The 23,950-nt window shown below is 40.2% G+C and overlaps 1 protein-coding gene across 3 annotated transcripts in view; it reads right to left on the bottom strand.

Moving 5' to 3' along the window:
• The window catches only part of pdxdc1 (pyridoxal-dependent decarboxylase domain containing 1), a 28,396-nt gene extending 4,831 nt beyond the window's left edge, over positions 1–23,565 (bottom strand). Inside the window, exons 1-23 of one of the 3 annotated variants that reach the window (XM_046416634.1) lie at positions 23,356–23,565; positions 19,840–19,980; positions 19,545–19,613; positions 19,317–19,400; positions 18,710–18,859; positions 17,729–17,918; positions 17,383–17,451; positions 17,211–17,289; positions 16,959–17,043; positions 15,939–15,987; positions 15,098–15,199; positions 14,804–14,929; positions 14,214–14,264; positions 12,712–12,756; positions 6,605–6,665; positions 6,089–6,159; positions 4,921–5,026; positions 4,613–4,787; positions 4,051–4,169; positions 3,821–3,942; positions 1,547–1,639; positions 627–723; positions 141–239 (exon numbers count right to left, since the gene is read on the bottom strand). In XM_046416634.1, coding sequence (XP_046272590.1) covers positions 141–239; positions 627–723; positions 1,547–1,639; positions 3,821–3,942; positions 4,051–4,169; positions 4,613–4,787; positions 4,921–5,026; positions 6,089–6,159; positions 6,605–6,665; positions 12,712–12,756; positions 14,214–14,264; positions 14,804–14,929; positions 15,098–15,199; positions 15,939–15,987; positions 16,959–17,043; positions 17,211–17,289; positions 17,383–17,451; positions 17,729–17,918; positions 18,710–18,859; positions 19,317–19,400; positions 19,545–19,613; positions 19,840–19,916 — 2,119 coding nt within the window. In that variant the 5' untranslated portion in view covers positions 19,917–19,980; positions 23,356–23,565. The remainder of the gene's footprint in view (positions 1–140; positions 240–626; positions 724–1,546; positions 1,640–3,820; positions 3,943–4,050; positions 4,170–4,612; positions 4,788–4,920; positions 5,027–6,088; positions 6,160–6,604; positions 6,666–12,711; positions 12,757–14,213; positions 14,265–14,803; positions 14,930–15,097; positions 15,200–15,938; positions 15,988–16,958; positions 17,044–17,210; positions 17,290–17,382; positions 17,452–17,728; positions 17,919–18,709; positions 18,860–19,316; positions 19,401–19,544; positions 19,614–19,839; positions 19,981–23,355) is intronic. The other 2 variants (XM_046416635.1, XM_046416636.1) reach the window with 2 other exon arrangements.
• Positions 23,566–23,950: the final 385 nt, after the last annotated feature.

The following is a 23,950-nucleotide window of genomic DNA, read 5'->3' as shown; positions in this document are numbered from 1 at the left end:
CAGTGCAGAGGGAAATCACTCTACTTCATGATCAGCTTGCAAGATAATAGGGGCAAAAAGGGCAAAAATATTTGAGTAATATAATATTGAGTCTGGGTCTGGGGCCTTCTGTGTGTAGTTTGAGACTGAGATAATCCTACCTGGCAGTCTTTTTAATGAGGGAGTGGGGGTGTCTTGCAGGGATGGTCTGCCTGTCTGGGCCTTGGTGGAATATGTCATCTCTGTAGAGTCCAGTGAACCTATAGACGCATACCATTAAGGTGCAGAACACATAGGTTACATGCAAACATTTAAAGCCTTTATGTGCGCTTTTCATAAGAGCTAATCAGCATAATGCACACAGCGCAACATGAATGAACATTGATGTACTTTGAGTATGTGTTAAAACATGGTATCTTTAACATTATACACATATTTTGAACACAGGCGCTTCACAGGTGTACAGTCATATATATTTTGGGATATACCTAAAAAAAAGGCAACAACAAAGAGGTCAAGTGGGATGCAGTTTGAAAAACTACAGTGGTAATCATGTGATGTTGGACCGTGCAGCTGATGTGACATTAAAGTGACTTCAGAGTGTCATCAGTAACTGTTCCAATAGACCATACAGTGAAACACAATACCTGCAGCCAGGCTGAAGGTCCTGCCCTTTATGGAGCTTTGAACTGGAGAGAACCAGTTTAACACAGAGCCAACCAGAGGAAGCTGTCTCATCACTCCCTATGACACAAAGGAAGTCGGATATTTGAATGAATGGACTAGATTTTTACACTCACATGTAAAGCTCAGTCTTCCTAAACTGAGGACCATCAATTTATGACACCTGTTCTCTTTAAAAGTATATGTTGAAATTTAATTCTAACAAAATCAGACACACTGTGGGAGTGAAAAGGGTCTGCATATGTGATTAGTACAGCTCATCAATGCAGATAAATGTGTGTGCAAGTGTGTTTCTGAACAAGCATGCGTGTATACACACATCTGTGTGTGCATCCTCTGAGTGCACATGCACACACCTTTTGGCTACAGTGAACCTGCACTGTATGCAGACTGTTTGTAGAGTGGCTGTGCCACATAAAGTAACACTTGGCACTTTTCAATTTCACTGTATAGGTGACTGTACAATGACAATAAAGACTATCTTATCTTAGTTAGCTTTTGTCTGCTCACCATGATCAGTTCTCCATTAGAGTACCGTAGTTAAGGTTATGGATATGATTTGGATAGTATCACAGCAAATTTTATAGCGTTAAATCAACTCTGAGAGAGTCAGTTTTAACACTATGCTGATGTTTATTTTGTCCCAATCTTTGCACAGTTAATCTAACACTTCCTAAAGTGTTACTAAAGTCATATCTAGCATTAAAATAACTCTATCCAGAGTTAAAAATGAACATGATACTGTAATATTATCACACCAAGCACAGACACACAGACTTTTACAGAGGAGACACTGTTTGAGCAGAGGAAACATTGCTATTAGCCCAATAAGATGTGTTTTATGTTCAAATATTTTGAATCCACTCTGCAAACAGACACACACCTCTTCCATGAGTTTCTCCTCACTGGCCTTCTGCAGCTGCAGCTCTGCCTCCAAGATGCCTTTCCTCACGACCTCCGTCATGTTCTCCAAAAGCTGCATATGATACAATCATTACAATGTAGAAATGTAAAACATAAGACAATAAACATACTTTTCTCATATATATTTATTGGAATAAAACTGATTGTTACATCCAAAGATGGATGATAATCCCACTTTTTATACACTATCATTCTATGAGCATTCTAGCTCATTGTGATCTTAAAAAAGCCCTCCATCATTCATTTCTGACATAGTCAACAAGAGAAATTTGACATTTACCAGTTACAAGCCTTTCCTGCTATTAAACTCCTTTGCACCTCTGATGTCATTCAATTCAGTTCAATTCAGTTTATTTATATATCGCCAATTCACAACAAAAGTTATCTCATGACACTTTCCAATTAGAGCAGGTCTAGACCAAACTCTTTAATTAAATTGTAAAATAGAGAGAGCCCAACATTCCCCCTTGAGCAAGCACTTGGCGACAGTGGCGAGGAAAAATTGCCTGTCACTGTCCTGGTTAGGATAAGTCTTTTAGTTTATATGAGGAGATTGGTGGGAACGCTCTGATATCTCACATGCTAGAAAAAGGTAGTAAGAGTCAGAGTCGCAACTAGTCACTGACTATGCACCCGCTAGAGACACACCAGTGAAATATATGACACATATTTGGTCCTTCTTCTGACTCCAGGAAGTTGGAACCCTGTGTAAAACATATGTGACTATATAAGAATGTAAAAACTGTTTTATTTTTTGACAAAGACAACATATTTAATTCAATATTTCATCATTTTGCACGTATATGCTTATTCTGAGTTTGATGCCAGCAGCACATCTGAAACTTGTTGGGGACAGGATGGGGCCTAATTTATGAAATATGGTTCTATAAAGCACATTATTACATGGGCTCAGGAACATTTAAGGAAACTGATATTGGTTTGTAAATAATTGCATTCTGTTTTGATTTACATCCCAGCTTTTTTTTGGAACTGATGTTGTATCTTTGCCAATATTAAGGAGAGCTCCAGAGCAGTTTGAACATGATTTGGGAATACTGATGACAAATGCTGCATCAAGCTGCGCTGATGTGCTCCCCCCCCTTTGGTAGCAGGACTGACCACAGCCACAGGGTGATAGCTCCCTGACCCACATCCATGTCTTACCAAACTGTGTGTCTGTGCTAGAGGACAGAGAGAAGTGTTTTTAAGTCTGCCTGTGTTCAGCTCCCGCAAATCCCACACAGAGCTGCTTTGGTTTAAGTAAAAAGTGGTGAAAATCTTGTTAAATGTTTAAAGCTTCTTTCCTGGTGAATATAATCTGAAAGGGGGAGCTGGAAACTGAGCAAATACACAAAAAAATAAAGATTATAAGAAACTGTAACCCAAATGGGTTTGTCCCTGTTAGTGGAGCATAATTAGCACTCCGATTCTCCAATAAAAACAGGTATAACTAGAAGAGTGCAAATATCCACTAGGTGTGCCTGAGGGCAGACTGAAGCAGTTATTCATCGCTTGCGGCCTCTACTGCAAGTGAGAAGTCAGCAGTCAAAGGCAGTATAAAACAGAGAATGTGAACTATTCATTTAATCTTTGACACTTTTTGTGTATCGCAAGGCTTCAGCGAGTGTGCCGGGTCCTGCTCAAGGTTTCTTCCTGTTAAAAGGGAGTTTTTCCTTGCCACTGTCTGCTTGCTCGGGGGTTCAGGCGAGACAATTTTGATTGTATAAGGTGCTATAGAAATAAATTGAACTGAATTGAATTGAACTGAGTGTGCTGCAAGCCTGGTAGCTCGCTGGGCCATGTTGTCCTGCCACACGGGGATCAGGGATTTCTTTTTAATGACATTTGGAGAATGTTTTTTTTTTAAACTACAGTTAGGTAGTTCAGTAGGAAACTATATCATTGTTGGAAGAGGTGAGCAGCGACCCCTGTTGGCTAAAACCTAAACAAACTACCAGAAAACCGCAAGCCTTTACCGCCATTGTACCAAGAGATGCTCAACATTTCAACAAGTTTTTAAAAGCTGATACACTTGTCAGCCTACCAATCACCAGCTTGATAGGTCAGGACATTATGGTTAATGTGCTAAAATAAACTTTTGAAATCTCATTGTTTTGCATAAATGGTTATGATGAAAAGTTAATACTTAGCATTGACAAAACATACATCAGGCCTAACAACTAAGAACTTCTCTGGAGAATTCTGTATCCTATAAACTGAATATAGCAATTACCCTTCCACTCTCCTCTATGTCCTTCCCAAGGCCAGCTATTGTATCCACCAGCTCTGCAACATCAACGTCCTCAGTGACCATGCCAACAAAGATGCAGTCCTCTTCCGTCCCAAACTCAGGACCTGGGGAAAGAAGATATGGAAAAGTGGAAAGAAAGAAAGAAACAATAGAACAGTGTGGTAAGATTAATACTATGAATTGAGTAAGAGATAAGAGTAAGAAGCACTAACCTGTGGAGAAAATGATGTCAGTGTCAAGGTCTTGTAGTTTCTTCAGCAGCTCAGTGTTGATTTTTTTCAACTCCTGTTTCCTTCTGCTCTCATCCATTCCTTCAGCCTGAGGCTCATACCTGAACATCAAAACATCTGTCACAGCCCCGTGTTTGAATCCCACACATCACTGAAGTTATTAAATTAGGGAGGTATTACGCACTAGGGAGATGCTTCTCGTGACTTCATTTAAGCATATCATTCTTAACAATCTGACATTGCCATAGTATAGAATGGCGAACTTTAAAGTGATGGAATTCATTTCAGTCTTGCTCCACGTTGAAAGAGGTCATGAGGACCGTCCACTTGCTTGTTTTGTTTGTCTACTTATTTGTTTTGTTTTGTCTGTCCCTTTCTCCAGCCCCTGCTCACTGTTGTTAGGTAGTTTTCCCTTGACACCATCGTCACGTTCTTGCTCATACTGGGAATAGTGGGGTCTAGGTACATGACTTGACAAGATAAAAATGGACTCAATACAGCTCTCTATACAACAGCAGCTCATTTAAAACCTATCCACTCCTACCGGAGAGCACCCAGGCCGGGCCAGTTGAGCTCCTCCATGTATATGAGTGAGGGCGAGTGTCGGTGGGTTTCCTCTCTAAAGTCCTGTCTAAAGCACATTGTAGAGCTCATTAGAGGCACCAGCTCTGACAGCTTCTCCACTAGAACCTCAATATCCTCCTGCTGGGTCCCCAGAACTGGAAGAAAGAGAGAGGTTATGGTTATGGTTAACTTCCTGGTGAAGTTTAAAAACTTTGCTGGCAATATTTAACATGTATTAAAATATATCAAACAAAATATAATGTTTGTGTGTTTGTGCATTCATGTTACCTGCAGCAGTCAGGAGGGGACTGAAGCGAACACATGTACCTTCATCTTCAAGCTCCACGACATCTATCCCACTGGTGGGAACAAGCTGGACCAGCTGTTCACCCAGCTACACCAAGGGAAATTTAAAAGGTTAACTTCTTAGCAATCAGGACGGCAAAAAGCGTTTAGCTTCAGTACTGGGCTCCACCAACTCCAGGGAAAAATGTCTGGCTCTTTAGCTGGTAAATTCTTCACTATGATCATCAGCTAGCCTGTAATTGGGTTTGTCTACTACTTGGTGATGAGCAGGTAGGGTACATACAATTAACGGAGGTTGGAAACAGGTTTCATGAGGTCAGAGTTTGCAGATGTGAAACCAAAATAATGTGCTACCAGAAGCTCAAAACAGAACGAGGAGAAACTATGAAAATTACCTCCACCAAGGAGATTACATTTACTTTATGTGTGGTTTGTTTGTTTGTCCACAGGATTAGGGAAAAACTGCTGGGCCGATTTTCATGAAACTTGGTGGAAGGGTGTAGCATGGGCCAAGGAAGGACCCTTATAATTTTGGAATGGATGCTAATTACTTGGTAGATACACAAAACACTTTCATTTTGGTTAACAGTAAAAGATAAGGCATTTGACATTGGCTGAATGACTGAGATACATCTTAGAATCCAGTAGATGGTGGTATAGTTCAGTGGTGACAAATCTGACTCTATATTACAATCCACGTTCACAGGTACCGGTGATCTCTGGGGTGTATTTGCTCAATTTGCTCAAACTTCATACAGAAGGCTGTCCTTACCGGGCACTCTGGAACAGTGGTTTGTGAGAACTACAACTGTAACATTGCCACTATTGCAAAAAACATTTTTCTAAAACTACAGTGTAGCTATGAAAACAGAAATATCATGCAACTAATTATACTCAGTTTTTTTTCTACCTGCAGATTTACACTTTAAGAGTATATAATAAGTTTTGCAGATTTGCATATCACAGACTATTGAGTTTGGTAGAGGTCTGAGCTCTCACAGCGCCCTTCTAGTTCTTCCTGTGATCATCACTTCCTCTTAAATTGAACACAATAATTTGATTCATATAAAAATATTAACCATTGCAGCTTTAACTAATATGGGCACTTAAGTACAAAGTATGGCACATGTTAAAGAGAGAAAACACTCACCCATCTGTTGAAGGCATCAAGTACCTCTTTCTCCCCAGCACAGTAACCTTCTACTGAACCTCCACTGGATGCTAACATAGGAAAAAAAGGGAAAAGGCAATGTAAGGTAAGAATAAAATAATGAACTATATATTTTTTAAATGTGTATAGTGATAAGATCATCATGGTAATTTCACAATATTTCTTGAACTTTATTCAAATCACTTCTGAGCATGGATGTTTATTCTTGATATTTGGGAACAATACTTGGAACAAAAATACTCAAAAGGTCATCTTTTCAGATCTGTCAATTACATCTCATGGTCTTCTTCAGTGGAAGACTACAGTGTAGAGGGAACCCATTCAAAGACCTTTAACTCTGATCATCACTTTCAAAATTAAACCAGTGAAGACCCTCTAACACACATCTTATCATTGAGGAGAGGGAGGAAGGTGTTTTACAGTTTGTCATTCATAAAGACCATTCAGTAAAATTGGCTTTGCCCGTTTGCGGGGTCCAGGGAGTACAACCCTTACCAGCACTCATTTCCTGGGAAAACTTGAACAACACCACAGGGGAGCTGAGTTCATCCTCTACCTGTTGGACACACAAAGACATAGATCAGGCATCAAGAGCAAGGGTCAAGATAAATGGATCATCATTAACAAATGATCTGCTGTACGACATGCAAAATAATTATCATCAGTTGAAAGGGTGCAATATAAACATGGATTCTGATTTGTATCCATGCCATGCTAATTGTAACTGTTTGTGATATACTGTTTCAGCTTGATTTGTCCAACTGATCTACAACTCCGATACCAAAAAATTTGAGACACTGTGTGAAACTTCAACAAAAAATGTTCGCAATGATTTGCAGTGGTTCACAACGATTTCCTTTTTGACCTATATTCAGTCGAAAACAGTACATTTTTCACATTTCTACTGAGGTTACAAGCGAGCATAGCCGATACTAAAAAGCTAATGTTAAAACACTGCAGACCACAAGAACTGGAGCAAACAGAGTTGTCTTGTTGTCTGCATTGCAATTTCTCAAACTCTCCGTTTTTTTTTACTCCAGCTGTAAAAAACAACCACGCACCGAGAAGAAATAACACAAAGCATTTGATGTCCTCCGCTGTGTGTATGAAGGGAGCGCATAAAAAGTGACAGTGAATGCAAGTAGAGGAGAGGACAAGAGTCGCAGTAAATTGTCAGTCTGGCAGTAAATGAACAGCTTAAGTGTCAATAATGGTAATTCTCACTCCTAGCTGCTGGAATGGTGAAAAGGGGTTAGTCCCAAAGCCTGCAACAACCCCACCTACATTTACATTCTGAGTACTGAGTTGTAATGTAGAAACAGTTCTGGACTGCAGCCAGGCCAGTCTAATAACCACACTTACTACAAAGCCACGCTGTTGTAACATGTACAAAATATGGCTTGGCAATGTTTTACTGTACTAATAGATGCCACTTTAGGTATCTTTCATTGTCTTCACAGACTTGCAAGTTACCCATTCCACTGACACACCCCATGCATCACGGATGCTGGCTTTTGACTTTGTGCAGGTAACCATCAGGATGGTTCACTTTAGTTTAGTCCTGTTTAGTATTTTTCTGTGTAATGTTGTCTGGGCATTCTACAACTTTCCCAATCTTTTGTTGCTCGTGCCACACCTTGTTTAAAGCATGCATGTGGTATCAAATTCATATTAAGCATATATTTACAAAAAAAACATTAAATACATTGTCTATGTAAGAATTTCAACTGAATATGCCTAAAAGGATAAAATAATAATAATAATAATAATAATAATAATAATGATAGTGTTTTATTCACACAGCATCCCAACATTTTTGGAATCAAGCCTGTAAATGAAAGCAGTGCCCTGAGTTCATGTCTCTCAGTGGTATGGAGCAGGCCAAACAAGAGCTACAGTTCCAGTTCAGAAGATTTGGAAGGACAGAAGAACTGGCTGCCAGCAAGTGTCTGAACTGACACTAAAATAAATGTATCCTTTACCCATGTTTTAGTGGAAACTTATCAAATAAGTCTGATTTGTGATTCTAAATATCTGGCATTGGAAATTTTTAACACTCCATTAACACTGTAAAATAAAGCAAGTCTATTAACCATGCAGCCAGGTCATTGATGCAAGTAGTACCTGGACATATCTGTGTTTATAAGTATATTAACCAGGGTTGGCGCCCCCCGTTTAGCATTACCTTGTAATTTGTGTCAAATTATACTGTGCCATTTAACCAGAATCAAATTCAACAGAACACTGATTTTAGTGATGTTAGATGTGGTGCACACTTTATTTTCTGAACCACTGAGACAGGAAATAAAGATGAGATGAGAGGTTAATGCAAGCATCATGTCTGCGTGGCACTGAGATAATGTCATGAATGATTCTGGATTGCAAAATTGTCATGCACATCCAAAAAAACCGTGTAAGGCAAGTGCTGGACCAATAAAAGATGAAAAGATGAAAATATGCATGTAGTGCAGCTCTCTTTTATTCAGGGTTTTCATGTTGATGTGAGGGTCATGAATAATTCACAAGGATATGTGGTGGTGTTAGAAAACCTGAAAATTAACTGTAATGTGTTTTACCTATAATAAGACACAGGTCTCAAAGCCTCAACTTGCTTCATGCAACATGTGTTTTTGTCTGAAACCCCTTTCCAATGCCCATGCATTAACTGGCCAGGTATGAGTCAGGCTTTGAACTTTTCTCTCTTGCTCGCTTTGCCACTCTTCCCACAGCTACTTCTGACACTTTTTGTGTTGAGGTCTACACTCCTTGGATGCCCTTAAGGGAAAACTGTCCGCTTCTTCCCCTGTCGAACAATTTATCACATCCCCAACCCCTTTCCTCTCTCCCCTCCATTGACCGTGGCTATACACACCACGAAATTTGGTGTGTATAGCCTTTGAAGCCTTCTGAGACGTTAAGATTTTCAATGTATTTGAAGTAGGTAGACTGGTACGGGGGTGGGCACATGATCCAGTATGTATTCTCTTCTTTGTGGTGACTTCACCAGAGGGCAAATGGCAGACAACAGGGATAAACTGGAGTCAAACGCATACAACCAGGAAGCTGTTGCAACAGACTTGCACGGGACCTGGAAGTTATCAACTGGCACAGCTAAAACTGATGACACACTTGGATGTCCAAGAGGTCCACATCAGGAGCCCATACATAAAAACAGAAAGATGAAAGAAAGAGGAAGAGACAGCATACACTATATGGCCAAAGGTATCGGTACACTTGACCATTACACAGCAACTTCAATGACATCACATTCTAAACAGCATCTGCTTTTCTAGGAAGGCTTTCCACAAAATTCTGGAGTGTTTCTATGGGAATTTTTTGCGCATTCATGCAGGAGAGCATTTGTGAGGTCAGACACTGATATCGGACAAAAAAGCCTGGCTAGCAATCTCGAGTTCGAGTTCATCCCAAAGGTGTTGGATGGGGTTGAGGTCAGGGCTCTGTGTGGGCCAGTCAAGTTCTTCCACACCAAACTCATCCAACCATGTCTTTATGGAGCTTTGTTTTGTGCACTGGGGCAGTCATGCTGGAATAGAAAAGGGCCTTCAACAAAAGTTGGAAGCATAGCATTGTCCAAAATGTCTTGCTACGCTGAGGCCTTAAGATTTCCCTTCAGTGGAAGTAAGGGTTGTATATCAACCCCTAAAAAACAGTCCAATCCCAATACTTTTGTCTATGTAATGATTGAGGAAAAGAAGTGTTAAAAAAGAAAAGAGCAATCAAAAGGCTGGTGGTATGAGTCAGAACAAACATTTGCTGTTCAGAGGTAAAGTAGAGCTCATTATAAACAAACACTAAGAGGGGAGTACAAGTTTTTAGACATTTTTAAAAACTATTCAACACATCAGATTTAAGACAGTCCCACACACACATAACTGAAGTTAGTCTAAGACCAGATACTGATGAATTATCTTCCTAGTAATCTACAGAAAAATGTTGTCAATGCCACAGACCCGGTTACTGGATTCCAATCAAAGCATACATCATTCACTACAATGACAACAAAGAATGACTAATAGTCATTATAGTTGCATTTGTTAACCTTAAAGTCACATGAAACCCAATATGGGGTTGCTTTGGACTTAAAAATGTGTTGGGGTATTCCAAGCATGAGGGAGTGGAAGGAGACCCAGAGCAGGGACCCAGAACATGCTCGAGAGACTATGTAGTATACCCCAACAGGCATGCAACTGCCCCACTGAGCTGGAGAACATAATGATCATAATGAACATAATGTGCCTGATCGACAGACAGACCCAGTTCTAAAGCCTCGCACCCACCTTGTCCAATAAGACAACAAAACTTCTGCCTTGTTTGTTAATGCGTCAGTAAGAAGATCAATAGTCTATATGATTGTAATTACTTTGAGTATTTCAACTTGTACTAATTCAGGATCTTCTCATAGCACAATTACTTTTTTGTTTTTCAAGATGTTGGTAAAAATATGTAATTTTTCAAATCTGTACAGTTGCAATGATGACATCTATGCTTGCCACAATTTTTGTCACAGCTTTTACAGTAGCTAGGAAGATAACATCCCCATTTACCCCATCTAAAAAGTGGGTGATTTTCCACAGGAGGCAGAGTTATCAACGAGCACAACAAATCTATTTCAATCGCTGAACAATTCAGAGATGTGGACAATGATTCAGAAAACTCTAACCAGGCTTCAAAGATCCTCACTCCTGCCAGGTCATAATCCCCACCAGACTGGCAGCAAAGCTAACGGAGCTGAGCCCAAATACCCCCCACTGTGGCTGGATCCTGGAATTTCTGACTTGAGAGAACTCAGGTTGCCAGTCACACTTCCAACCTCATCATTCTAAACAAAGGTGAACCCCACAGTTGGGTACTAAGCTGCCTGCTGTACTTTTTCTACACACACTGTGTGGTCAGAAACAGCTCAAACTCCACTCCATTGCCATGTCTGCTGATGACACAGTAGTGACACCAATAATGATGAGAAGGCCAACCATGGAAGAATTCAGGGAGCTGCCACAATGGTGGAAGGCCAACGACCTTTCACTGAAAGTCAGTGAACCAACTAAGTGGATGTGGAGGAAGCAGAGAATGACACACTCCTAAGAACTGATGAACTTGTGGAGAGGTAGAGCAGCACCTTCATGTACCTAAAAGTTCACATCACAGAAAATCTCACATACCCACACACACAAAGACATCTTGACAGAAAAGGGAAGGCAATGATTGTACCACCTCAGACAGCAGAAATTCAAAGTCTCTTTAACAGTTAGATCTACTCTTTTGAAGAATCCTAATGGGTTGTCACCAACTGGTACGTGGATTTTAAACAAAAAGAAGAATGAGATGCAGCAGCACATGACACATTCATTAATTATTCATGACCCTTGTATTTCTTCCAAAGGCAACCAAACAAAATGAGTGTGCAGAGGCATTCGCTGAAGTACCTCAAAGAACATGCCTGAGTGGTCCACATCCTAAACAATTAGGAAGAAGTGAACAGTCCATCAGCCAATGGAGACCCAAATACCGCTGAGCTGATGTAAGTGAAAGAAAATGATCAGGAGTGACAAGAAGAAAGAAAAGGAAGAGAAGGGAGGACAGAGGATAAGTGGAAGGGGGGGGGGGGTGAGGAACACAGGCAGTGGCTTGGTCCCACCTACAATAGAGAGCATGAGAGAGCCCAGAACGTCCCGCAGTGAGGCCCCGGAGATGGGCGGAATTGGTGACACCACGCCCTGGAACCAAGGCAACCCATACTGACTATAACTACAGCTATACACAAACATACAGAAAGGACTCACACATGGACCTGCAAGCTTGTACACATTCATATCCGACTAGTTCAGTGTAGGGGTGGGCATTCTGGCCAAAAAACATTGCAATGTATTTAATCGCAATCATGACATACAATCTAAATTGTGATCTTTTCCTCAGTTTTGAAATACCCTGTATTCTATAGCCAATAGCCTTGAAATGACCTTGCTTTCAGCATTACATTACAGTATTTCGCTGAAGACGGTTCTTTTTTGGCTCAACCCTCTCATGTCACCAGTAGTAACTCACGATTCATTATTTACAATACATCATGCAAGGAAGAGTCACATGAAGTAGTTCATCCAATTAGCATAACACTCTGTTGCTATGCTCACATAGCACAGACCTGCTAGACAATGGAGTTATGTTAAGTTTGGAAAGAAAAATAAAAGGACATGAAATACCACAATCACTACAATTTGCCTCAAATTTAGATTGTGGACGCCTTCAAGATCGGTCGTGATCTAAAATTGTCAGATTGTCCACCCCTAGCTCAGTGGTACTTAAACCTCAACTGCAGCTGAAAACTATACAGAAATTCATTCACTCATTCTTTTATCAAGTTACTGTGAGTTTGAGTACCACTGTGTGATGATTCCACTCCCCAACACTCTTGATTGTTCACTGCATCTGGACAGTGTTAATTTAAAACGCTACAAATACCAGCAACTTTGCTAGAATGAATTCACATCGCATTGAATCTAATTTCCTTCAGTGGATGCCAGTGAACAAGCCTTTAAGACAAGTCTGTACCCCATACACCATTTCAATAGCAACACAGCTTTTACCATGATCAAAGCCTCGACGAGAGAGATCTCTGTCTCAAACACATCCTATAAACACAAATGGGTTTTGTCTTTGAACTAGTGGAGACAATTTCTTCTATTTCATCACATATTTTGTTACAAATCCATACTTTGATCATCATACCTAAAATGTCACACTTGTAGTTACAATTAACAATTAACTGTGTCATGAAGGTTTAGCTTTTTCCAATCAAAAGCATGTAGTCAGTCTATTAAAACCATGTAGATGGCAGAGCTGTGAATAGTTCACTGCAGCACTATGACATACACAGCAGTGCTCAGAGGTGTACCGCATGAGTGCACAAGGCATGATACTCTTAGATATTTTGTATTGAGTTATAAAATGGTAAATGCACACACAATATAGTGCTTATAAAAAGTATTCACCCCCTTGGATGTTTTCCCCTTTTACTGCCTTGAAAAATGGAATCAGAGTCAACAGAATTTGGCTTTTCTTGACAAAAATGTACACAAAAAAAAAAAAAAATCCAAGTTACTGAACATTCCCTGGAGTTCGGTTAAATTCATAATTCAGAAATGGAAGGAATATGGCACATGGGCAAATCTGCATAGAGCAGGCCATCCTCACAAACTGTGAGGACCAAACCATGCAAGAAGGAGACCAGTGAGGGAGGCCACCATGATACCTATGACTCTTTGAAACAGCTGAGATGGGACGGGCTCTGCATACAACAGCCTTTGCCTGAGTTCTTCACCAGTCAAAGCTCTATTGGACAAAGGCACTGTTGAAGAAAGCTCGTTCTAAATATTGACTAGAGATAGGGCACCAAACACTGCACATCACCCCCATCACAAAGCATGGTGGTGGCAGCATGCTGTCAGGGTGCTTCTCAGCAGCATTCCCTTGAAGGCTTGTAAAGGTATACGGCAAAATGAATGCAGCAAAATATACGGAAATCTTGGTGAGGCTTCAGAGAACTCCAACCTGGGAGAGGGTTTATTTTCCAGCAAGACAATGACCTGAAGCATACAGCAAAAGCTACACAGAAATGGTTTAAAGACAACAAGGTGAATCCTCTGGAGTGGCCAAGTCAAACCAGGACTTCAATTCAACAGAGAATTTGTGGCTGGACTTAAAAAGGGCTGTTCATACACAACCCCCATGCAACCTGATCAGTTTTGCAAGAATTTAGTAAATTTGCCAGATGTACAAGCCTGATTGAGAACTATTCACAGATGCTCAGTGCTGTGATTGTGGCCAAAGGTGCATCTATTAAACACAGACTTGAGTTTTTTTTGTCAAAAAAGCCAAATTATATTCACCATGATTCCATATATAAAATGGGGAATAAAAGGGAAGAATACATTTTATAGGCACTGTAACTGTGAGAGGGGTTTCTGACTTGGCTCTGATCTCTGAGTGGTCTTCCTGCTTCTTGTTTGTGTGTGTTCTTCCACAAACCATACAGCCTGTTTATCTTAGTAAATTAATATTTATAGCAGGACATTAACAGAACACTTACCGACGTTTTGATGGAGGCCAGAGTTTTTAGCTTCTGCAGAAGTTGCTGGCTCTAGATGGAAGAAAAAAAAGGATGAAAGTACTGATTTTCCATATCCAAAAAAGCAGTTCATTTCAGTTTATTTATATTGCACCAAATCACAACAAAGTTGTCTCACGACAATTTCCGATTAGAGCAGGTCTAGACAAACTCTTAAATTTAGTTATTAGTGCAGAGAGACCCAACAAAACCCCCAAAAGCACAAAAAACTTCCTTTTAGGAGGCAGAAACCTCGGAGCAGACCCCAGCTCAGAGATATTTTTAACTATCTGAAAGTGTGTTTCAAACAATACTTCTTTATAACCTTGATAATATTACAATTTAAACACCAATGCTGTCATTCTTCTACACCAAATCAACATTTCAGTGCCACTGACCACTATTACCCCAAAGTATTTTAGGAGCTGAGCACAGCTACTGGTGAACGACCAATAAATAGTTACAGCTTATAGGTTCTCCTAAATAACACCAATCTCATTTGTTCAGTCTGTACACAAATAGAAATGTAAATATGACAGTCTAAGGTTGAGGAGGAGTTAAGTGAAGCTCACCAGAGAGGCAGCATGTCTGATCTTTTGGACAATTCCATTGTGACCTAGGTACTGAAGGGACAGCCAGAGAGGCAGTGCTCGCAGCTTGGCCACCGGCTGGCTGGAGGTCAAACCTGCTGCCAGAGTCTGAAACACAAAACACACACACAAACACAGTGAGTCATTTATAGAAAGACAAAGACTTCGTATAACACAAAGACAAGTAATTCTAGTCTCTTGATTCTGAACTAGCATTGGGTGACCGAGAGGGAAACCAAAAGCACATATTTCTCTGAGTCAATAAAATGAGCCTACCAGTGCTGGGTCTTCATGTCTGTAAAGAGTGACAGCTGTTACAGCAGGCAGTCCTAACCACTGACCTGGTGTCAGTGTCATACTGTCACTTCTGTTGGCTGCCTGGAGGGGTAAGAAAGTACAAGCACCTTACAAGAGTCAACTTAAGATGGTATTTTCTGGGTGTCTTCTGTAAACAGACATTACATTTTATTGATCTGTAAAAGTGATGGTTTTTGGGCACTCAACTACACAACAGGGCAGTGACAGAAAGACATACAATAATCACGGCATTTGAGATGACAGCTGTCACCGCTGGACGACAGCGGTTTGGAAGATAATGGGGGGAAAGAATAAGAGTTTTTGTTCTGCTATAGTCTGCATCAGTGGTAAATTTTAGAATTTGTTTTGCAGTTTTAGACTTAAAGGTAAGATTTGTGTTTTCAAGTTTGTCTTAAAACAATATTCATGTGTACTTCTGAAGCAAATACAATGTAAGCAAAGGGGAACAATGCTGTATTCCTCATTTTGTGTAAAAAAAAACAGCTTCAGCTTAACTTAATGCGTCTTTACAAACAACAAGAACTATGAATTTTGTCCCTCATGAACAACAATAGAAGCGTCTTAAGACAGAATGAACAGTTCCACCCAGTAACCTATTCAATGAACATACAGACATGTTAGAATTATTTTGAAACAGTAACTGAAAAAAAAAATGAAAAATACAAATCTATCCTTTAATTAAGGGCCCTGGGGGAACAGGCAGTACATTTAATCTCACTGTTTTTGTATTTAAATCTCTGGTGCTGCAGTCTTAAGCTTGTAAATTGAAGTGGATGAAAGTATTTTAAGACTGGATTACCACGATGGCAGAAGACACCTGAGCCAGCGCCAGGGTTGCCAGGTTGACCCTAAAGAAGAAAACACAACACCATAATAAATGTCAACATAACAGCAGAGAGAACAGGGATTTGAATAACTATGCTGGAGTCATGCTTGAAAACAGGAATATAATAATTCCCAGCTAATAACTTAGAAACGATAAAAGGAAGGAAATAAAGGAAAAACGAAAACATAGGACCATATTATTTTGATGACATCTACTGTGTACTTAATTCTCTAATGACTGATGCTTTAAAGCAAAAACAAAAACTACAGCTGAGTAACAAGGATACAGAGAGCACAAACATTCTGAATTTAAATGATTAGATGCATTAATATCATAAAGGAGGTGTGGCTATTAAGACCACCTGTTGTAGAGACAAAGGCCCGGATTATATTCCCATCAGGGATATGTAGTAGTTCTGTTTATACGAAGTACTGCTTTCTTGAGTATACAGTAGTAAATCAGTGTCTACAGGAAGAAGCAGGAAGCGTGAATCTAATCTAAACAACACACACTTGGAATAGTTAGGTTTGGATATCAAAACTACCCATATGTCCGCTCTCTGGACTGAGACCTTACAGACTTCAGTTGTACTGCAATGTGCTGTGACATGTTCACTGTCATCACATCAAGCCTGAGAGGGTGTGAGACAGCTTGTCGATATAAGCAGCTGACAGACAGACGTAAAGACTACAATTAAAAAAAACTTAATTGAGTTGATGATTAACTCGAACCATGTTTTTTGATTTTCCAAGCGGACTCAGAAAGCATCTTTGAGGTCCCGCAGTGGATGGATGGGTTGGACGGAAGGGAAGGAACGCACCCACAGAGTTAGCAAGAGCAGTCCAGACAGACTGGATTCAGTCTTGGTTAAGGTGCCCTCACATGATCTGTGGTAAACCCGCCCTGCACTGACTTTGCCATGTTCTCCTGTGGGGATAGTACTGGTGCCCAAAGTGTCGGAATGCTACCCTGTGTGTATAATTCCTGACCTACCCTTCTACATGGAGCCACATGCTGTACTGATCACACAGGTCCTTCAGACGTCCCAACTTGTCTGTATGTCCTGCGCCAGGGGTACCTGGGGGAAAAAACAAAAAAAACAAAAACAAAAACATGAAAAATTACCTTATTTCAACATCGCATAAGTCTCATCAGCAACTAAATGAATATTATTATCAACTCCTTTAATGATCAAATGTTAAGAATGTGAAAAGTACAGCACAGTGAACTGTAATTTTAAATCACCTGCATTGGCAATCAACAGCAAAGGAAGCTTCCCAGCTTCTATGTCCTCTTTGATTAACTTGTCCAACAGTGCAACATCCTGACAAACACAAACAGGATATGAATCAAAATGAATACTTTTTAACTCTCTGTAAGTGTGTTTTGAAAGTCTTTTTCATCTGGATTCTCCTACCATTTGGTGTTGGGATCCAAAGATGGTATTGCATGGGACTGTGCACAGACTAGAGAGAGGCAGGCCGAGCTATTGAGACAGAAACCGACATTAAAATCACTTTCTATTATGTAAGTAATTGGATAAAATACAGCCAAATCTGCATGTAATGCTGAATACTCACACAAATCAGTCTGACTATGTGGCTACAAGTGATGAAATCTAATTTTTAAAATCAGAGGTAAAACAGAATTGGATCTGGGATCTAATTTCTGCAAATAAAAATGTATTCTCACTTGAGGACTATAGATATGAAATGTTCACACTTCATCATTTATGCTATGTGAGGCGTGTGAGTTTTTCCTACCTGGCTGCACAGATGCTGTCCCAGCCCAGGCCTGCCAGAGGCGCTGTGGTAGATGACTGGCTGTTTGGAGCTGAGGACTGAATAACCCTCAGAGGCATATTCTTCGTAACGGGCATTAATAACCAGTCGACACACTTTGACGAGGCCATCCCTGTCATCCTCGTGGAAGTAGGCTGAGCCGTTCTCATACCTGCGGGACAGAGGACATTGGTGTCTAAAGACTGAGTACTGAAAGCAGACAGTAAGAAAAAAAACACACCAACACGTTGCATCACTCGGAATTATTAGAGTCGTCAAAGACAACAAATGATCAAATCGCAGAATCTAAGAAAATGTGAATTTCATTCAAATGCATTTTTATTGCCAATAACTCTCTGCACCAAAGAGGACCGCGTTCAGCTCCGTTGTACACGCACGACGACAGTTAAGACTATTCAATTTCGTTTTCACCCACGTTTTAAAAAAAAAAAGTGAAAATAAATGTATAAAAATCTAAATGCTATTACATAGGCAAGAATAATCTGATAAGATTCAGCATATTTCAATCCCAATTCCAAAAAACTGGAATGCTGGGTAAAACATAAATAAAACAAAATGTGATCATTTGCTAATCCTTTCTGACTCAGTTGAAAACAGTACACTGACAATGTATTTTGTGTGTAAATACTTTTTCTGAATTTGATGCCAGCGACACAAGTAAGTAGCAAGCTGGGACAGGTGTTGCTCTGATTGAAATGTTAAATACAATATAATGGAGTAAACATTATGATAACTGGATGCAGAGCTGCAGCACACTGTAATACTAGAACCAGTCGTAATAATAATTTACAGCAATTTGTTAAGTTTAGTTGTGATTCCTATTACATTTGTTGATTAATATTTTTTTATAGTGATTATTTTGGACAGTGGGGCACTGATTTTACTGTGTAACTGTAGCCAACACAATCAAAACACAAGTGATCTGTTTGGCTCCAAAGCTACCTGAACAGCCTGCAGAGCCACAGCGTGGTGTCAGACAGGATCCGAGTGGTCAGCTTCCGCAGTCGCTCTCTGTCCAGCACCGAGATGTAGGCCGCCAGGCTGTGGCCCAGCAGAGCCATGTGACCCTGCTCGGCCACATTCTGCATCCTGCTGGAGACGTCACACAGCAGCTTCGTCACACATTTCATCCCGATTTTATCTGTTTCCTCCAAATCCTTTCGTATGTCCACGGAGGAGTATCTGCTCTCTGATTTCAGTCAAACTGCAGTAGCTTTAGCTGTACTCTGTTTTCAGTTTTCCTCTCAGTATTTCTAGCAATCGGGCTATTTAGGGCGTCGTTTCATATAATCATCTGCTCTACGACAGTTTAAGAGTAGATAAGCATCATGTACTTAATGCAAAAGAATGTGGTTTTTATAATAAGGAACTATAAGTAAATGGCTTGCCAGACATGACTAAGCTTTTTTAGCGTTATGACTTTACAACTTAAAGTTCTGGGGAAATTCAAAAATTCCGACCACTAAATGGGTCACTTATAACAATCAAGGTACAAAATGCTGGCAGTTGTATACCTGGGTAACGTCGTTGACTGATTAGTTCTACTTACTGTTGGCTGGGCTTGTCCTCTTCCTCCTCCTCTTCATGTATAAGGCTGTGAACAAGGTGCAGTATAGTGGCAACATCTTGACCACTGAACAGGAAACACAAAGAAAAACAAATGATGCGAAAAAGCAAACAGTTCCTCCACGAAACTGCTCACGACAAGGTCTGTTTATTATAAAAGGCACTTTGAGCACTTTTTGTGTGTGCATGTGTGTTCGCGTGTGTGTCTTACTCTCCCTGCAGGGGTCCAGGGATGCTGGTTCTGCTGAAGCGCCGTCTCTCTGTTCCTGCTTCCAACTCTCTAGACAGATGCACAAACAAACAGGGACCTCGTTACGCTTCAGCATTACACGTGGTATTAGAATTTGGCATTGTTCAATGTTGTGTTCATGTGCTCCCTGTATGTCTATGAAGAGTGTTTGTGCTTGAGAAAGGAGAAGGCAGAGATGTTTGCTTGAAAAGAGGCTGGCAAATTTGATGTCCATTTCTTAAATTAAAGATGTAAGTACAACAGTTTCTGATCTTACCTCTGTCCATCTCCCAGTATTCTCATGGCTTCACTCAGATTCCTGCCCACTTGAACCAGCGTGGAGTCCACCATCATCTATAGTGAGTGTGTGTGTGTGTGTGTGTGTGTGTGTGTGTGTGTGATAGAGAGAGTGTGTGTGCTGGGAGACAGTTAAAGAGAAAATTAAGATAAACATTTTCAAAACTCATAACAAAAGCTGCGCTGCTTGTGTGCGTAGTACTGAATTTACAGCAAGTACATATTAATTTATAAAAACATAAAATGGGTGGCTATTGTGATAAAACACAGTCTTCACTGTTTATCGCATGTTACCAATTCTACATGTAGACAGTGAGAGAGAAAACCTAGCCATAAAAAGACCAAAGTATAGCTAGTTAGAGCTTTATCTATTGAGAGCACAGACACGGTGTGTTCAGATTGTGCAGAGAAACATTCACAGTAAACACATTATTGGTGTGATAGCCAATTCAATTCAATTCAGTTTATTTATATAGCACCAATTCACAACAAAAGTTATCTCATGACACTTTCCAATTAGAGCAGGTCTGGACCAAACTCTTTAATTAAATTGTAATACAGAGAGCCCAACATTCCCCCTTGAGCAAGCACTTGGCGACAGTGGCGAGGAAAAACTGCCTTTTAGAAGGCAGAAACCTCAGAGCAGACCCCGGCTCAAGATGGGCGGCCATCTGCCTTGACCGGTTGGATTGATAGAGGGAGAGAGAGAGAGAGTCAATACAGCCTCAGTTTTTACTTGTTTTTATTTCTGGCTTTTAATGCCTATTGCTTTTAATGTTGTTAATGATTTCTTTAGCTGTGTGAAAAGCACTCTGAATTGCCTCTGTGTTATGAAATGTGCTATGTAAATAAAGCTTGCCTTGCCTTGCATGCCAACCTTTCGCTGTCAATGGCTGGATGTTACCAAGTGCTTCTCAAAGGCTGACCCTCCCCCCCATCACACACACACAGCAAAGTACAAACAGACACCACCTCACACACTTCTAGAGGCTCATAAGTGATGACTGAGAGCGATAACTTTTGCATGAGTGTACACATCAGCTACATTAAAATCAACGACAGGTGAGGTGGCTAAAATTAATAAGAATTAAACATATGTTCGGGTTCTGGCAATCATGTAGATTTTGGTAGTGGATGTTTGCTTTGCTATAAGTTTACACCGACATTTACTGATTAAGTTTCTGTACTTGACAGGTTGTAATTTCAGGCAATCAGATGGGTGTGGACATTTATTTGCACACTGACTGTGTCTTTACATTGGGCAACTGCTGCACAGAGACAAATGACAGTATTACAAAATCCTTAGCTACATTTTAAAGCTTGACTGGCTAAGCAGTTTTGACTATTCTAAGGGTATGAAACAACTGAAATTACGTTATCTAATCACCCACTTATTCTTTGTTCCAAATGATATCTTCTAACTTAACTGGAAACTGTGTTGAGCTGTATCAACAATGAACTGGAATGATATTCTGGAATTTGGAGGTACTACTGTAGTACTGGAGTATACCTGTACTGTAAAACTTTCCGATTAAAATGATGACAACTGCCACCATAAAATGAATGAAGACAAGTACTTTCCTAAGATATTTAAATACATACAACATTGAGACATTTGCCTGAAGTTCAAAACATTGCAACATTTAATTGCAATGAAGTCACTAAAACAAGAGAATACAACTGCTCCAATACATCCTAATATTATAAATAATACATACAAACATCACATTTGACCCATTGACTCGCTGTAGATTTCTTATTACGATAATTTAATGCAGTTAAATTTATTTCTGAATAGGAAAAACTGCCTGTGGAGCGACAGCCTGGGATGGTGGTTCCCATTTTTAAAAAGGGGGATGAGAGGCTACAACTAACAATTATTTTCATAACTGACTAATCTGTCAATTATTAATATTAGCTTAGTACATAATATGCAAAAAATGGAAATCAATGGTTCCGATTCAGGAGCAGCAATGCAAATTCCAAACTAGCCAGGAACAGTTAATTGGTTCTTTAACATTTTAGGGTTGCTGGGGAGGTCATGGGAGTTTGACGATCCAGACTACATGTGCTATGTGGGGGGGGGGGGGTGTACCAGGGCCATCACTACAAGCCATTAGGTTTGACTAAACTGAGAGTTGTGTCCATACTTCCTACACAACTCAAACATACTCCATTTGATACTTCAGTGAGCATTGGTCTCCACCTTGTCACTGATTCTGTTTGAGATACTCATGGACAGGCTCTCAAGGCACAGCTGTGCAAGCAGAGTGCTTGGTAACAGGACCTCAAAATTTCATCTCAATCCACTGCAGATGATGTGGTTCCATTAATTTCGTCAAACTATGTCCTAAATCATAGGATGAGAGCGAGCGTGTCCAAGTCTGAGGCCTTGGATCTCTGCTGGGAAGTGGTAATGTTCCCTCTGGGTTGGGAAGAACCTTAAAGAACTTGTGGTCTTGTTTTAAAGTTATGATAAAATGTAGCAGTAGCAGTTGAACAGACATCAGAGTGATAAGAACTACATAAAATATCTTTGATGTGTACTATTTGTTCTTAGTTGGCCCATGTCCTATCTTTTAACATGAAGAGGGAGAGGTTTACGACCTATAACGCAGCCAGCCACCAGGGGGTGATCCAGATGTTATGGCCTTACTTCTGAGAGACTAATGCCATCCATCTTTATACACAGTTAATGGTAGTAACCAAAATAATTGCTAAAGCAAGTTGCTAAGACGGGTCTGGGACCCCAAGAGGAACAATACTGATGAGGAGAGGGAGTCTGAATGAGCTTGCTTAGCCTGCTCCCAGCGTGATCTGGGAAAGGATAAGCAGGAAATGGATTCAATAAATTCATTCCTGTTTGACTTTTAAATATAACATAATTATTAATACATTTTTTAATGCATAATATACATGCTTATTTGTGAATATATCTATGAACATGCATCTATAATACAGTATGTATGTATTGCATGCATTCCAGTTTTGTTTCATCTGTTATTATGTGCCAGACTTTTAGACTTTTGCTTTACAAATACACACTGTCTTCACTATTACTACAAGCTCTGCACTGTCACCTGCGCCCTGTTACACCAACAAGAAAAAGTTAGCTTCCGTCATATAAATCACACTGAGAATTTAATCTTCACTTTTTGTATAAGCTTCATATTATCTGCATGTACGTGGCATGGTTTTGACAGGTGCATTGCTGCTGTCACTGTAAAGTTAACTGCAAACCGACTGCCCATCACACTGCTGCCTGGTAGAAGCGCAATGTCAGCAGGGCTCTTCCAAGGGACAACACGGAATGCTGAGGTAAGAGCGTTTGCTAATGCTAGTGAAAATACACGGAGCTTCCTCACAGCCAGCAGGTCACACAGCACCACAGAACAGCAAGAAAGGAGGGTGCTCGCTGCCTGTCCCAGAGCTGACACAGAGGTAGCTAGCTAGCAACAGACACACAGCTTCACACAGCTGACCGAGCTCTTCTTACCTTCACTGCACACGACCGACAGCCTGACAGCTCTGCCGTGGAAGGCAATGCAGAAATTCTCTGGCAAGTAAACGTCTCGCTGCGCCTTCACGAGTCCACGGGACGAGCTGCTGAGATAGTGAATTTGACACGTATTTACTGCTCTCACTTCCTTCTGTGCTCCGCAAACTGAACCTTACAGTTTACTTCCTGGATTGCCGCGCGACGTTCGTTCCACGTTGGCAGAGCAGGCGTCACGTTCTGAAACTGGCCAATCATGTCGCAGTTGAATTTTTATTTATTTATTTTTTTATTTTTTTTAAATCAGCTAATTCTATTCCTTTGAATACAGTCTCTCGCAAGAGTTAATCTTTGTTATTATGCGAATGAGAAAATAGATCAGTGCATAAAGTTATGTAGCTTAATTTAAGAGACTGTCATCGGGAATTCAGATTTATATGGGCAGCTAGGATACTTCGCTTGTAGAGTATGGAGGTTTAGAACTAACTGTAATTTGTGAAGCCAAAAATCATTTTCAGTTCATTTATATTTTAAGCTATTGAAGATGTTCCTTGTCTTGTCTGAGTTTTTGATTATCTGGTGCTCTGAGGAACTG

This window comes from Scatophagus argus, chromosome 16 (genome assembly GCF_020382885.2).
Source record: "Scatophagus argus isolate fScaArg1 chromosome 16, fScaArg1.pri, whole genome shotgun sequence".
NCBI classification, from domain to species: domain Eukaryota; kingdom Metazoa; phylum Chordata; class Actinopteri; family Scatophagidae; genus Scatophagus; species Scatophagus argus.
This window is presented reverse-complemented; position numbering and strand designations above follow the sequence as displayed.